This window comes from Leptinotarsa decemlineata, unplaced genomic scaffold (assembly GCF_025532065.1).
Source record: "Leptinotarsa decemlineata unplaced genomic scaffold, Ldec_3_MD MMD2_tig00004307_RagTag_RagTag, whole genome shotgun sequence".
In the NCBI taxonomy this organism is placed as follows: domain Eukaryota; kingdom Metazoa; phylum Arthropoda; class Insecta; order Coleoptera; family Chrysomelidae; genus Leptinotarsa; species Leptinotarsa decemlineata.
This window is the reverse complement of record NW_027412606.1, coordinates 14,003,387-14,021,271: the sequence shown is the minus strand read 5'-3', so window position 1 is coordinate 14,021,271 and position 17,885 is coordinate 14,003,387. Positions and strand designations below refer to the sequence as shown.

General features: G+C 36.1%; 1 protein-coding gene across 1 annotated transcript in view; it reads right to left on the bottom strand.

Annotated features, from left to right (window-relative positions):
- The window catches only part of TrpA1 (Transient receptor potential cation channel A1), a 130,484-nt gene that overhangs the window by 104,608 nt on the left and 7,991 nt on the right, over window positions 1-17,885 (bottom strand). The window contains exon 2 of the mRNA XM_074179026.1: window positions 3,471-3,692. Coding sequence (XP_074035127.1) covers window positions 3,471-3,680 — 210 coding nt within the window. The 5' untranslated portion in view covers window positions 3,681-3,692. The remainder of the gene's footprint in view (window positions 1-3,470; window positions 3,693-17,885) is intronic.

The following is a 17,885-nucleotide window of genomic DNA, read 5'->3' as shown; positions in this document are numbered from 1 at the left end:
GTCATGAATGCGAACTGGATTTATTGTTATTGTGTAGTTAGTACCTGCATTAAACGATTAAAGGGTAATAAACAAAACTAATTTATTGATAACAAAACACACAACATGTAGAAATCATAGTAAATGTTCAATATGTCTACTTTCAGACATTATGCATGCATCTAGACGTCGGCGCATTGAGCCACGTATTCGCTCAAATATTCCTGGAGTCTCTCTGATTACCCTGCACGCATCGATGATGCGGTTTCTTAAGTCCTCTACATCGCGAACAGGAGTATGATAAAGCAAATGCTGTAGATGGCCCCAAATAGAGTAATCGAGTTCTGTGGTCCTCCTCGACCTATCCACTGATTTGCATATGTTTCAGTTAAATGCTGACGTGTTACTTGACTTAAATGGGCGGGAGCCCCATAATGCATAAAAAACATATCCCTTCTGACGCCCAAAGGAACTTCCTCCAGCAGTATTGGATGCACTTCTCTTAAAAATTGAACGTATGCCTCACCATTTAATCGAGGAGGTAGAAAATGAGGCACAATTAAATCATCCCCAATAACTCCGAGCCACACGTTAAGAGAAAACTGTTCTTGATGGTTAGTTTCGACAATAGCGTAAGAGTTTTCATCAGCCCATATGTGGTAATTATGAAAATTAATAATCTTGTTCCGAGAAAAACTACATTCGTCTGTGAATTCTATCGTCTTCAGAAAGTCACAATTTCTTCTAATCATTTCCAGCATTCAATTGCAAAATTCAAGACGGTTCGGAAAGTCTCGCGGTAACAGTGCCTGTACTCGTTGCAGATGGTAAGGGTATAAGAGTTGTTCCTTTAAAATTCGAAATACCGTCATATGATCAACATTTAGCTGGAAAGCAATCTTTCTAGTAGTGGTAGTAGGTTGTTCTTCAATCAAATTAAGTACTGCTTCCTCAAGCTGTGGTGTTCGTATTTCTCGATGGCGACCACAGTCTTGCGTTCTTTTGTCGAATGAACCATATTCTCGTAATCGTTGATGAAGTCGAGCAAATATTCTATGTGAAGGATGCTGCCGTTGAGAATACATTTCAGCATATCTTCTAGAAGCTTCTAATCCATTCCCCTGTGACAGACCGTAAACCTAATGCATATCAGCAATTTTCACATTTGTGTATGCAATTTTAATAACAAGTGAATTATTAAAGTAACAAATTAAGAACAGAACAACACCACACAATAAGTATTAATTCAATTTCAAAAATTCACAAACTGACAGCGTCATACCAATTTAATTGTCACTATCGCTAATAGCGACCTACTAGATAGATTAGTTTCGTATTTTTGCATTTGTGACGATGTATCTCTAGTTGTTCGTAAAATAATTTTTTGCTGCGAACTGGTTTATTTTGGGCAAAAAACTCAAGAGACATTTTTTGTTTAGAATGAAACAGGCTATCGGAAATAAATCAAACAAATAATGAGAAAAAGTTACATTGGAAAAACCAAATAAATAACTTGCTAAGTGTCTTTTTGGTACTACAAAACGTCAGGTAAATTTCGATATTGTAACTTTTCCAGTGCTTGTGAAAAAAATTGTTATACAAATTTTATGTACCCCCTTTAAGGTGCTGTATCTTAACAAGGGATGCTCCAATGAAGTTTCTTTATATGAAAGATCCTATCTTTTTTTCGATGAGGAATCACCTCCTTGAATGTTTTACACTTATTCAGTTACACCCCGTATTTACCAGGTAACTCATCAGAAACTGTTAGAAGTGAAGACAAGTATATCTTAATGGACTCAAGAGTATCTTCTGAAGTATTTGTCTAATAAACCTACGTTTATAGATATGATGTCGAATCCAATAGTTGCATGTACTTTAACGAAGTTGAAACGGAAACACGTTCTAAATAACAGAAGATTATCTGAATTTGCTGGTATGTATTTTACAGAAAGAAATTGAAGACGTAAACTTGTTGAATAAAGATGATAAATTCTACTCAACCATCAGCCTTATGGTTGTATAAAGTCGTCAGCAGCTGTTTTTATTTGAAATTAAGTAATTTTCTGCCCTAAATTTTGGATAATGGAGATACAACAAAAACTGTTGAGGAGTATGGAAAGGAACTCAATAGATACATTCTGTGTCTAATAAAATGACCCTGGAATAAAAGTTTAGGACCCCTCATGCCCCCTGCCGGGTTGAGTGCCCTCGCCCACCCATACTGATGGGCACTTCAGCAAGATTGACATCTGATCTTCTTTGGTCGAAAGTCAGCTTCTAGGTGCTTTTTTTTTCTGATCTAATGTATTGTTTAATCTTGACTTTTCTAACTGAATTTTTGCATGGAGTCCCCAAAAACTAACCGGAGACTATTGTTTAAAAAAAATCGCGGTGAAGTGTTTCTCGTTAACAAGTTCAGGACGAACACTTTGAAAAATATTTTTTGGATGGACAGGTGAGTTCTTTGACAGAAAAACACTAATGATTGCCGATTTCAAGAAACTGATCATTCCATTCAGAAATCTCAGAATTCCATAGAGTTATTCATAGTATTGGGAATCTGAAATTTGTTACTACAAAAATTTCGCTTAAAGGTGGAGTATGCTTTTTTTGTCAGAATGTGAGGTGTGGTTTTTTACATATTATTGGCATTTGGAATAGATCAAAATCATATTTATTAATTCATGAGATTTTCGAATATCACTTGCACTTGATTAAATCTATGTTGAATATTTTATATTTGAATATATTTATTATGTTTTTCGTTTTATGGCTATCTTAGTTGTTGTTCCTGACTGACTGAAATTTTCAGCCACATTTTTCTCTTAGCTGATGCTATGGTGAGGATAATTTTCCTCAAAATGGGTCAAATCCAGGTCCGTATTACATTCGTCTTCCATTGGTCGAACTCCAACGATGAAAATATAGCAGAGAATAGCTACAGAAATGGCTCAGTTTGTTCTCTATTCCATCGCCCTTATTTCTCGAGATCTTAATAGTTGCTCAAAAAAGCAGAAACTGTTGAATTTAAAACTCCCACACTAGTATAAAATTGTCCGATTGCGGGAGCCGACCAAAACCGAGAATGATTTCCAAGAAATTGGGTGATACGACGGTGCAAACTGAAACTTTCCCAGCTAAATGAAGGTTAAACACGTTACACATATATTTTTGAAACTCATTTTCAAAGTAAATGTATTCAATGGTTCAGACAAGAAAGTGGTGATTCCAAGGTGTTTGGAATCAAATGTTCCCTATATCTTCACTTGGAGGAAGAATTTTTCAGCACCAAAACTTTGATAACTTTGATAATTTGATATGAATTTCTAATTGTAGTATATTCTCTTTTTTCACGGACATGTTTCAAACTAGATTTTCATGAGTTGAGAATTCAGGTAACGACAATCAATGGATACTGGATACAACGAAACCAGTGGGACTAACCACAATCTGTTTATATAAACTGAGACCAAAAAAGAAATACTTACTATGAGTTGTCTATACCTTTCTCCTTCATTTCGATTAACTTTCGTATCGTTTTCTTTATCAATGTCCTTATATATTATCTGAGGGATGTCTATCGGTGGCAAAATGGTTATGATTGGAGTGGATTGTGGTTCAACTGGAATGTTATCTTCGCCATCTGCATCCACTTTCCATTTCAAAATACTTTGGAAAAAGTTCACAATATTCATCATTGTTTCTTGATACTACAAACAAAGCCAATAAATAATGTTAATATTTTTTGTCAGATGAAGATCGAAAAGAAAAAATAATAATAATATCATTGATAACCAAAAACAGGGTGTTGAGTATGGAGTACGACTTCTAGCTAGTGAAAAACATTGAAAGTGAAGTCGACCCTCACGACAAGTCGATAAGAAACTCGGAATGGTATGAGGTTAATTGTTTTTTGCAAGACCAATTGTCAAGTATAACATACATAGTTAATTCATTAAAATTCATAATTTAAACTTTTCATTATCAATACATTGTTATGTATTGATAATAATATCATATCGAAGTGACCAAATATGGGATAGTATGAATGACCGAACAGTGTTGTTCAAGTTCGAAAACATGAAGAATAGAGATACATGTCCTAAAAATATGACCGTTACCTAACTGAATTGTTAACTAACAAATTTTTTCCCAATCTCCGTTGTCATAAATAATGGGATAAAAGGTATAAATAATTGGCCTATAAATTTTAAACTTCGTGGAGCACTTTTGATATATATACTTCATACGATCCTGCGATAAGAATTCGTAAAAATGTATTAAGTTGTTAATTATGATTCTTTAAACCTATTGCAAAATGAAATATCTAAAAATTGTTAATAATTTTTTTTTCTTTAGCTATGTCTGTTTTCACATTAAACAATGGCAGTCATTAACATAAGATATGAATTTTTTACGTAATTTGCTTATTAAATTGTTTTAAACAAATAAAGAAATTCAATATATTTTAAATTTTTTTTGCTATATTGTTGTCTAGAAATATTTATGATTAATTTTTTTTTTAATTTTGATTTTTAATTGTTTAAAATCGATTTTTTATATTTCGATTGTTTAAATAATTAGTTGAAAAATAATTTTGCTTTTGAACAGTTTGGAATTTTTTATTTATCATTTAATTGTTTATCAGTTCAACAATTTGTTATAAACAAATATTGACCAGCGTTATATTTTTCTTATCAAGCAGAAAAAAATTATAAAAACAGCTATATATAAAAAAGTGCCATAAAAATTATTGATTGATTGATATTAGAAACTTATATAATAAAGAAAAAAAAATTATGTAACTTTTTCATATATAGCTGTTTTTATAATTTTTTTCTGCTTCAGAAAAAATATAACGTTGGTCAATATTTGTTTACAACAAATTGTTAAACTAATAAACAATCAAATGATGAATAAAAAAAATTACGTCAAACTATTCAAAAGTGTGAATTATGATTTTCAAAAGCAAAATTATTTCTCAACTAATTATTTAAACAATCGAAATATAAAAAAAATCGATTTTAAACAATTAAAAATTATAATTAGGATTTTTTTTAATCATAATTATCTCTAGACAACTGAATAGCAAAAAAAAGTTTCAAAAATATTGAATTTCTCTATTTGTTTAAAACAATTTAATAAACGAATTACGTAAAAAAATCATGTCACATGTTAATAACTGTCATTGTTTAATGTGAAAACAGACATAGCTGGATATCAATTGAAAAAAAAATTCATTGAATTTTTATAAAAAATCATAATTAACAAAATAAATGAATTTTTATGAACTTTCATCGCAGGATCGTATGGAGTATATACATCATAAGGGCTCCACGAAGTTTAAAATTTATAGGCCAATTATTTATACCTTTTATCCCATTATTCATGCCAACGGAGACTGGAAAAAAATTTGTTAGTTAACAATTGAATAACTTTTTGAAAAATGGTGATAAAACTTTTTTTTCTACGGGACTCGATTCATTCAAGTATTAAGAAGATTCTAGATTATTTTCAAATTTTTAAAATGACATTTTATGTCATAAAAAAATTATTTCTTTTGATAAACTCTCTTTAGCGGCAGCGCGCGCATGCCCGTAACAGCCACGCGGAATCCTATTTTCAACGTCAAATTAAAATTATAAATAATGGAGATAGAGTTTCGGGAGTCGAGACTTTTTTATCGGAAATTTCCTCCTCTTTAACGAAATTTTTTCCATATTGCTTAAATATCAATATTTTTTGAGTTATTAACAAAAAACTAAGTACCATTTTTTTTAAATCTTATTTTGTTAATAACAATTGCAATTTTTACCTGCACCGAAATCCTTCGAAAACATTTTTCTAGAGGTGATTGCGGATCGCTCATATTTTTAGGACCTTTATCTCTATTTTTCATGTTTTTGAACTTATTGATTAGACTATTGTTGCAGAGTGTTGTTTTGTCGCTTTTCCATAACTTTGGGTATGTTATAATTTCCGTACAAAAAGTGCATACAGTATTGTTGATATAACTTCTTGAGATACTTCAAATGTTATTTTATAGGTTTCATATGTATTTGATGGTATCGCAACCTTAAATATAAAAATATGACTGTCAGTTAGAAGCCGTTGAAAAATCCAAATACGATCGGATCAAAGTATCTAATTATGGACAAGTCTATAATTGTAAATTTTTCATGTTTCATCAGAATGGCTAGCATCAACTCAAAAACGAAGCTATTGAATAAGTAAGATAAAAAAGGGTTGTTTTAGAGCTGCAAAACATTTGATGTGCCAAGAACTAGTTTGTTTTGATTATGCCAAGAAGCAAATCACCCTCAGAAGAAGCCGCAACTTCTACATTTAAGAGGAACACTATTCTAGGGGCAACCCTTGAAAATCTTTTAATAGACTACACTTTGACGATGAAGAGCAAAGTTCATGGCTTGACGAGAAACAATGTTCGAAGAATGGCGTACATGCTGGCAAATGAACATACCCACTGGCTGGTTGAAACACTTCATCAAACATACCAACCCTAATTCAGAATCGAAAGTATTGCTGATCTTAGATATTTTTGTCACACTCGAATATCGACGTGATAGAGCTTGATAAGTAAAATAATGTAGACATTGTGTCTTTATTTTCTCACACAACTCACGAGCTCCAGCTAGACAAAATGACAAAAAGACAAAAAAGATAAGACAAAAGTCTAGACAAAATGTTTATTGGTCCCCTAAAAAATCATTTCAGTGAAGAAATACGGATCTGATTCGAAGACAACAATAGACTACTAAGCCCTCATGATGTTATTCAACTTTCTGACAAGGCTTATTTAAAAGTGCAATTAGTTGAGTTCCCAACCTTTAGGAAAACGATGGCAAATCTTAGAACACCTGATGACTGTGTGTCTTCAAGTGAAGTTCCCACCACATCCAGACGTAATTCAAATATTGAACATGTACCCTCAAATTCTGGACTTTTTGGCAGAAGTTTAGGATAAGTGTATCCGTATGACATTAGTACAGTGCTAAACAGAGGAAGAAAACATAGAGGAAGAAAACATTTATTGCAGCAGTCACCATATCTTCCTTTCACAAAAATGACCTCGTAGAAAAAAGCAAGAGGAAAGAAGAAAATGAAAATGAACTGGCAAAGAACAAAAATTATAATCAGAACGAGAAGAAATCGAAAAAAAAGCCAAAAGAAAAGATTGAGCCTAAGTTAGATTCAGATGATGGAAAGATGGTACTTTTTGATAGAGACAATCATATTAAATTATCAATCTTTTTGGAAAGGCATTTCCATCACTCGTTGATGTTTTTGGCGCAGTCGGTAGGACAAGATTTGTGACGAATCGATCGCGCAGTTTTCGTGTTGAAGATTAACTGATTATCGAAGTCAAAATCGAATTTTTGGTGATTAGCTTGTGGACTTGGATTTCGGAGTGACTTCTTAAACTTCAGAAAACCCAGTCTATTGGAGACCCGTACCCATTGTCAACAGCCTTTCATCGAGTTTTGGGGCCAACATAACCTAATTCTTCAAGGAGCACTGCCTGAAGGAAAGAGAATAGCCGATCCAGACGCAACCCCTTATAGTAGATAAGTAGATGAATACGATGCTCAAAGTCGTACTAATTTTGCTGTAAGTACAATTTTAACGTCGCTCAATCAACTGTTGAATGCATTGAAAAATTTGGATATAAATACTCAACTTTCCCTATAAGGAATGATACAGAAACAGCGGCATATAGACGTCAATGGAAAGTATCAGAGCGGTATTCCTACTTCAAAGTCCAGCGCCTGCATAAAAACAGGTCGTAAACGCTGACAAATACATACGAAATGCGTGTTTTTTCGTTGTGTAAACATTGAATCTAGGCCAGGCAAAATCGCACGACTTTTGCGATCGCCGATTGGCTGAAAGTGGAGCGGAAGAGAGCCCGTTTATTTTGCATAAATATACGAAGTTCCGAGCTACGATAGTTAGTTGAAGTTTGAACATCGAGCGAGTAGCAGTCATCTTGAAAATCCGAAGATTTTTCCAAGTTTGAACCTGCGGTTGGGATTTATTAAATGAATTCGAGTCTCTAGTTCCTTTTAGAACATAATAGAGACAAATCATAGTACAGGAGTCTTCAGGAATCTGCGGTTATCCTTCAGTGGAGTTGGAGGAATTTTTATTGGAATAAGGAATCTCTAGGACCAATAGAGATTAAATCGGAGCAGATCAGTGGCTGGACATTTATTCGAGGAATTCTAGGATTGTGGAAACTCTGGGACTTAACAGAGCTTATACTGGAACAGATTAGGTACTGGTTGGATATTTCATTGAAGTGTTTAATCATACCTTACGTTTGCCCAGGTTCCTTTTGGCACTCCGCCAGAGGAAAGCAGCCCAAATCGTGCAAAGGAAGAGCAGGTCTCTACTAAAGTTGCCCGGTCTCACTCCACCCGACCACCTTGCGGTGTTAAACGGTCATGGTGTTTCGAGATTAAACTCGGGAGGATCAAGACATCATTAGTTACGTCCTTCGGGCGAACGACTCAACCTAACCGTTGAGACCTTCCAGGATTACGATACCTTTCTACCTTATCCTGCGAGCGGCCCTCATCCTAGGGTGCTGTTCAACCGTTAGGCTCCTTGTTCCTAAATCACTAGCTCAGTTCACCCTGCAGGTCTTGGATAGGAAAGTAGCTTTCGCGATCCAAGGGTGAACTTGAAAATATTAGATTTCCGTGAATTCCCTCTAACTATTTCCTTGTCAGAGCCATATTAGGGAAACTTAGAAATCGAAATGCAGATTAGGGCAGAACACGCGCCATCGCAACTTGCAGAAAATACATCAGTGCCAAATCGCAAGACCACAACTTTCGGTCAAACAAATTTCTTGTCAGACATTTTTAGCCGCCTGAGTGCGACTCCGACGAGCCGATAAGGAACCCCCCTGGATCTGTTTTCACAGGAAACAGCATTCCGAGAACTCCGGTAGGATCAGCTAGTCTGAGCGTATTCTTTCTACACACGAGGACGTCAGTCCTCGTGTATGGTGATAGTTTTTCAGCAAGCCGAATAATTCGAGAATTCGATATGTCACAAAGGACAAAGCTACCCTCAAACCGCGATAAAACAACGCGAAATAGTATGTTTGAATTAAATCGCATTAGGGAAAATTAAACCTCGGCGATGTGAACAATTGACCTACTACATGCAGAAGTGGAACGTCAGGCGACGTCCTTACGAGAAACTGGACATCATCCCCAAAGAGATGCTCCAGCCAGACCGCTAAGCGAACTCCAATTAGGGTTTCGCGCGATGTTATCAATGCGAGTACGATCTCCTATGCTGAGATCGGCTCCGAAATTAAGAAAATCGCAATCTTGTTCCCAACCGGAACAAAACGCAGAAATCGAGGATTTTTGCCGACGGCGACAACCGGAAGGATTTTTCCCTACGAAACCGATAGTTCTGCCTGAATGCGAGCCATTGAGGCACACTACGGAGGAGTTACCCACATATGTGGTAACCCCGAGACCAGGTGCACACAGGGTGTACAGCCATCCTGTGGAAACTGAAATCGTGAGAGAAACATTGCCATTGTAAAACCCGATAAGAGTATCATGCCATAGCGGACAATACTTTCGAAACGGCGAGAGTTTCGAAAGAAATACCACCGGACAGAACTTTCGAAACAAGGAAAGTTTCGAGAGGCGCGGTGAAGGACAGAGTTTCCAAAGCAAAGAAGGCTTTGGATGTGCTGGCGACAGGGAATTGAGCGACGAAGCACAGGTCGTCCGACGCCAGGCGTCGCGATGCCCTCAGGGGGGAACAGTTAGTGATCCCTGGGAGGAGAAGGGTGCGTCGCGCACAGGAGCGCCTCGTACCTGGTTCGAGTCGGATACTGACGACCTAGCGGAAGCGCTAGGGGGTGGTGGAATGCCAGGGGGTCACCCTGAAGCCGCGAGAGGCTTGGGGGTGGCCTCATGGCGGGGTCAGTACCTCTATAACGAATTCCGATTCCCAGAAGAGCTAACTGAAGCAAACCAACCTCCCGTCGTACCCAGACAGGAACTGAGTCCTGAAATCCCTAGGGCTCAGGTCTGGGAGGCCAGCTGGCCGTTACGGCGAAGGGTAAATGCGGTCGATGGGGGCGGAGTCTTGGGACACGCCCCCGCAAGAGAACCCTTTTACGTCGGTGGAAGACAAAATGTCAATATTTCACGACATTAGTGGCTGCGGTTTTCATCAGATCGAGATGAAAGAAAAAAACATCAAAAAAACGGCGTTCAACACGGAAATGGTCATTACGAATTTCTCAGGTTCAAAGAACGCTCCAGCAACTTCAGAAAGGGTAATAGATAATATTTTACAAGGAATCCAGAACGAAAAATGTTTCGCCTATCTTGACGATATAATTGAATTTTCCACCTCTCTTCAAGAACACTTGAAACGACTGAGATGTGTTTTCCAAAGGCTCAGAGATGCTAATTTTAAAATACAACTTGACAAATCTGAGTTCCTACACAAGGAAGTTGCCTACTTAGGACATATTATAACTCCCGATGGTGTTAAACCTAATCCCAGACAAGATTGGAGCTATAAAAAAATTTTCCCCTTTCCAAAACTACCAAACAGATAAAAGATTTTCTTGGTTTGTTGGGATATTATCGTCGTTTCATTAAAAATTTTGCAAAATCATAAAACCTTTCACAAAATGCTTAAAAGAAGGTGCTTAAATTGAACATAACAATGAATTTGTTTCCTGTTTTGAATCATGCAAAACCTCTTAATGAACGAACCTATTTTGCAATACCCTGATTTCACGAAACCCTTTAACATGAGAACCGACGCCTCTAATATAGCCCTAGGTGCCGTCTTATCGCAGGGAATTATAAGTGAAGATTCACCTGTGGCATACGCCTTCACAACCCTAAATGATTCGGAGCAGAATTACTCCGCCATTGAAAAAGAGTTATTAGCCTTTTTGTGGGCCATAAAATATTTCAGGCCGTATCTGTAAGGAAGTAAATTTAATGTCATGATAGAACACAAACCATTACAATGGTTATTTTTACTAAAAGGTCACAACTCTGAACTACTGAGATGGAAAATCAAACTAGAAGAGTTTATCTTCTCTATAATATACAAAACAGGCAAACACTAACGCAGACGCTTTGTCACGTGTTGAAGTACATACCAAAGAAACGAGAACTTTTTGGGAAGAGCTGGATGACATACTCCAGGAGTCCGAGCGTCTAGCAAGCCCATCTGTTTCTTTCAACCCTCAATTCCATCACTCTCGTTCTCTGTACTAGTTTGTACATGTTTCGTATTGGATGTTCGTCATATTTTTCTGGACGTAATTTCGTACGTCCATATATTGCCTGCCTCCTGTGATTCAGTGCCTCACATTCGCATAAGATGTGTGGAGCTGTTTGTATTCCTTCGTTGCATAATCTGTTGTACAGGCCCATTTTATTCAGGTGTCCTCTAAGCGGACAATGACCAGTTAGTAACCCTGTAATTATTCTGAGCCGATCCCTACTATATTGAAGTGGTTCTTCGGTTCTTTTCTCGGACGGTTTGCTAATGAAGGTTCTACTGTGTTTGTTGCCAGGTACTTTTGTCCAGTACTCTGTGTGCTTCTTATTGGTCCATGTCCTAATTTGGTTTCGTATCAATGATTTTGGTACCCCCAGAGCTGGTTCAGGACCTATATATGAAGTTGATGATCCGCGTCTATCGCATTCATCAGCTGTATCATTACCTGTGATTCCTGAATGCCCTGGCACCCAGTAGAAAATTAATTTGTTCCTGTTTGCAAGTTCATTCAGTTCTTCATGGCATTCCCAGACCAGTTTTGATGTCACCTTCGGGTTTGTCAGAGCCCTTAGTGCGCTCTTGCTGTCTGTAAAAATATTGATCCGCTCATTTCTTTGAGGTCTTAATTTAATAAGCCTTGCACACTGCAAGATAGCATACACTTTCGCCTGGAAGACGGATGTGTATAGTCCTAGCGGATAACTGTAGTTTAAATTTCTATCCGCTCGGTATATTTCAGCTCCCGTTCCATGTTTGGTCTTCGATCCATCTGTATACCAATTGTTTTTTCCAAACATGTTTTCGGGATGACTAATGGTCTTCCACTCTTCACGGCTTATGATTTTGGCCGTGAAGTTTGTGTTAAAGGTGTACTTCGGTGTCATGTGGTCCGTGCACATATACAATATGTGCTCCTCCACTTGTTCCGAAATTTCTGTTCTCTCCGATCTTTTATAGTTCGGTGTGTTTTCCAGTCTGAATTGGCCCATCCTGGCCTACCCCATTATCACAAGGTGTAAAGGAGGTAGATTGGAGTGTCTCCAATGCAGCTGTTGTGGTAGTTCTCATTGCTCCCGTCATTCCCAAACATGCAAGTCTTTGCACGTAGAGGTACCCCACACTGAAAACCAATTCGAAAAACTATCTATTCCCTTACGAAATCGAACAAACTTGCGAAAACAATACAATGACAGATAATGAAACCACCCTAGAAAATACCCAGGAAATCGAACAAACCGATTATTATACTGTTTATTTCAACGCAGACGTAAACCCAATCGTTAATATCCAAATAGTAAACTACGCTTTTAATTATGGTCAAAACCAAATCGCGATCTCATCAGTTTTGCACTCCCCAGCTAAACTAAAGATCACAATATTATTTGAGAAGAAGAAAAGAATTATTATTCGACTTTCTGAAAATAATTTGGAACAAGAAACTATCAAATTTATTAAAGAATATATTGTACCAGATAATCAATACCACTTATTTTCCGAAGATCCTAATTTATATGAGCCTTTCTCATTGATTTTAAAAATTTATTTCAGACGTACTTCACTTGAATTCAAAAAATGTAATGGGAAACTCTTAGATGTCACGCAAAAACCGGATGAAGAAAACGCAATCAGAAATTATCATGAAGGAAAATCAAATCACAGAGGCATCGATGAAACACTTCGAAGAATAAAAGAAAAATATTACTGGCCGTATATGAAAAACTCGATTCAAACATTTATGCGAGTTGTGTCAACAATGTAAATATGATAGAAACAGATGAATGTCAGTCCCACCAGCGGTAGGTTCTTTCGAAATTGTTCACATAGATATTTCCACCTTTGGAAAATCGAAATTCCTTACAATAATTGACAGCTTCTCAAAATATGCACAAACATACCTTTTCGACGCTGTCGCAGGTACTGAAGTTTCAAATAATTTCATTAACTTCTTTTCACGCCATGGCATTCCTAAACAAATAATTTTAGATAACGGAACGGAAATGATTTCATTTCATCATTTCCGAGCATTTCCTTCTCAATACAAATAGATTTTTACAATGAAAATGAATTATGCAATTCCAGCTTACAATCACTCCATGACATGAAATTGAACCAAATACTTCTAAATAACTACGTCGAACAACACAAATAACGTGCGAAACTATTTTATTCAAAAATGAATTCTGATCTTATTTTAAAGAAACAAAAAACAATTTCCAAACTGAAAAAAATAGAGAATCCCCAGAAATCTGTGAACAAAAACAGTTAATAAAGACAGAAAAGTTTTATCTACTGCACATCAAGCAAATATTCACATGGACAATGTCAAACGCCCACTTCGAAGAGTTTACTAAAGATGTGTTTATCGTTTCAGATTACCCGGAGTTCTCGCGACCCAAGAGGCAATAACACTTCGAAACCCTGAGAATAATCTAGGCTTGATTCCCGAAAAACTTGGCTCAACAAAAGTACGAGAATTTCATCATTCGATTATTCATTATTGTAATTTAAATTCGATAACAACTGAAATTAACAAATTAAAAATTAAATCATACCACCAAGAATATTTAATTTAAAAAAATGCAGATTATTTGAAAGACACCTCAAACTATTTGAGAATTTCAAAATTTGTAGAAGAAAATGCTGGAAAAAAGCTTATTGAAATACTACCAGATCCACACAGAATTAAAAGGGGCTTAGGATCAATTATTAAAGCTGTTATAGTCTATCCATTCCCAATTGGAACGGCAATAACAATAAGAGTACAGTCATGAACATTTCTTGTCGTAGTCGCCCAGATAAACGTAGCACGTAAACGTGCTATCAAATGTAGTTGAGGAATAAAGTCTCGGCTAGCTGGACTGGCTGAATACTAATTTTTTGTCCGTTTCACAATATTTATTTATCAGTGCCGTGCGTTCGTGGGGTTAGGTGAGGTGATGAGTGGTTTTGCAAACCGATTTTTGAAAACTTTTTCTAGAGATCAATTACCCAAACTGATATTTTTGCACTCGACGCGCATTTCGCTAACAAGGTTAGCATCTTCAGGAGAAGCAAATTGATACTGAATCTAAAGACAAGGGTTAGCTGTTTATATAGCTAGAGTTTTTTAAACCGATGTGGACTTTGTTTGTTAAATGATGATTATCCTAAATTATTTTTCGGTAATCAACTAGTGGAACCACTACCTGCAAATTAATTCGTCAACAATAGAGTAAAATGCGTTAATTTGATTTGTGTGATCAAATGATAGAATGTTATCGCACATTTTTCAAAACACGCAAATGGACACTAAAAACCATATTGCATTTATTTGATCTTTCTATAGTCAATAGCTAGATGGAATACAGGACAGATTGCGGAAGCAAGTGAAAAAATACAAAGGAAGTAATGGACCTTCTCACTTTCAGATTAAATATTGCTGAATATTTGTTGTGTGGGATAAGAAAGCGATCAGCGGTGAAAAATATTGATGAGAATTCCCAGGAACAAACTGCATCGGCAAATAAACCAGCTCCTATGCCAACAAATGACAAACGGTTCGATGGTTTCGACCACTGGCCTATCAACGACTCTCTGAAAGCACCTCGGACATGCAGACTAGAGAGTTGTGATAGCCGTTCAAGGATGCGATGTCAAAAGTGCAATGTATACCGTTGCCTTAACAATAAGCAAAATTGTTTTTTGATTTTATATAACAAATGCAAATAAATACTGATTTTTCCATTCTTCTTTTTTTTTTCTGTCAGAGTTGAATTTGTATTTCACTCCCAGGAAATACAATTGTGAGGGTTCTGAAATTTACATGAATAGATCCTGAGAAATTCTGAAAAAAAATCAGGTTTTGGATGTCTTTTTGAGTCACATCTGCTAGTTGAATTAGTTCTTTTCACAAACTCTCGAGAGTGTAAGGGCTATATTCTCCATGTGCTAATAACCTTTTTCTCTGAACTAAACTTTGACCACCTTCATTCAACTCCTATTCATATAGGGGGTCAGTTTAAGGCAATTATACCGCGAAATAAATATTTACTAAAAAAATGAATTGTACCACGCATTAATGAACGACGCTTGCATACAGTTATACATCTGTGAACAAGCTGACCTATTTGAAGCAAAAGACATCAACCCTTGTGAAATCCAGATTATAGACATCATGGATCCATCCAGCTGCCAGCAACTCGATATCCACCTAACCTAATCAATGTTCAAACGTCTCGAAGAATCCAACCAATGGATTGGTCTCCTACCAAATCAAGAAACCATTAAAATGAAATGCCACAAACAAAAAGAAATGACCAAACTGATTGGTTCTTACCTAATCGAGATCCCAAATGGTTGCCATTTGACAACATTCCAAGAAGTCATTTCCAATGAAATTCGTTTAGCCACGCACAGTAAGCCAATAGTTCAATTATTTCAGCCTGGAGAAACATTTCTAGGCAATATGAGTACATTGAATGTCAGTGAAAATATACACCATTTGTATGAATTTTTCGCGATATTTCATTGGAGGCACTGTATCTAACACAATTGAATACGTGGATCTATATGTTTTTCAAAAAACGGAAATATTCTGAAATATATGCATTTTACAAGAAACTTGTATTTTTCTGCATTTGTATCTGAATACGTTGATTTCATTTTACCATTCAAACATATCAAATAGTTGCGTAAGGAGTTCTAGGAGATGTTTTGGTTGAAAACATTATCGTGTATACAGGGTGTTTCATATTCGATACTCACCATTGGGATCTCGGAAACTATGAGAGATATAAAGATGATTAAATTGGGCCAAAGTTGCGCATTCACCTGATTAACAATATGCCATTGAGAAAGTTCTGAAATTCCGAGTATATCCGGAGATATCTGGAAAAAACAGAAATTTCGGAAAACGGTTTTAATTTTTTTCAGGCTTTATTTTTCGAAAGATTCGAAAATAAACTGCATTCGCACAAAGCCACTTTTTCCCTGCTACTTAATGGTGTTTTCATATTTGCTATCAGACGTTTCGTTTTCCGGCCACCATCATCAACTTTATTTTTTTTATGGACGCTACATTGGATTACTTATGTTTTGAATAGAACCAGATTTTACCTTTTCAATGGAGATATTTTCATTGGAGATATTGAAAAAAAACTGGTCTTTTCATAATAGTCTAAATTTGACTTTCAATTCGTCACACTCAATGACATTTTGTTATCGTACAAGTAATTGAATTTCTGGCGAAAAATGGCTTTCACGAATGAAGAATAAAGATATGACACAAATTTATTACAAATACGATAGACATCGGACACGTATTTAAACTTGTTTTCCGAAAGATTCAAGTTATTGGATTAAAATCTCACCGAGTTCGGTTCATTTGAAAAGCCAATGAAAAAATACGGAGACAAAATGAACAATAAAAATTTGATAAATGAGGTATGCATGAAGTAAATTAGACATTGTGTCCTTTTCAATGAAAATAGAACTTTGAACAAATAATGATTATCAAAAATAAAGACAAAAGTAAATCACAGCATATGCTCAAAATGTTGGCATTGTTCATGATAACACAATTGTGCTCTTCTTCGAATATAATTCAATGCAGGATTAATTTCCCTCCTCCTCAATCTTCCGAAATCTCTAACAATGCTGTGTTGAAGGTCCTCAATATTTTGATATTCCTTCTGACCGTTAGCGCTATTTTTCAGTGTACCCCATGAGAATGTATCCATAACACTTGAGTCTGGAGACCTTGCTGGCCACATCACCGGACCATTATTCCCTGTCCATTTATCACCAAACCTTTCAGTCATGTAATTAGATACTCGTCTGGTAGTGTGGGGTGGAGCACTATCATGTTGAAATCAGATGCTGTTATGGTAAGCCAAAACTAGATCATCCAAATAGTCTTCGAAAATCGACAACTGGTGATAGGTTTCTCCATTCCAAATTCCGTCAAATATATGAGGACCCAAAATTCCATCTTGGTAAATTCTTGCCGACACGTTAATACTAAATCGCACTTGAGGTCGAATTTCTAGGAACTGCCTGGAGATGTTTATGCTCCAAATGTGTTCGTTATTTCGGTTGAATATTCCACAATTCTTAAAAGTACTTTCGTCTGTCCAAATTACATTTTCCAGGAAAACAGGAAAATCTGGTATTCTCATTAGCCAATTACAAATTTCTAATCGCCTTTCGGGATCACCTGGATGCAGTTTTTGAGATATGTCCATTTCGTAACATTTTAAACCGCTTTTTTTGAGATGTCTCCAAGCACTTTTATGACAAATATTCATTTCGGAGGAAATTTGACGTGTAGATTTCCCCGGATTCATGTTTATCTGCAAATTATTAATTTTTTATGGAAAGGATATAATGTCTAACTTACCTCATATATACCTCATTTATCAAATTTTCTTTAGTTTTCTGGTCCATTCTGTCTCCGTATTTTTTCCTCGGCTTTTCAAATGAACCAAATTCAGTGAGATTTTGATCCAATAACTTGAACATAGTTCGATGTGGTCGTCGTCTTTCGGGATACAAGTTTGAATACATTTCCGAAGTCCCAACACTGTTTTTATCGTATTTGTAATACATTTGTATCATAT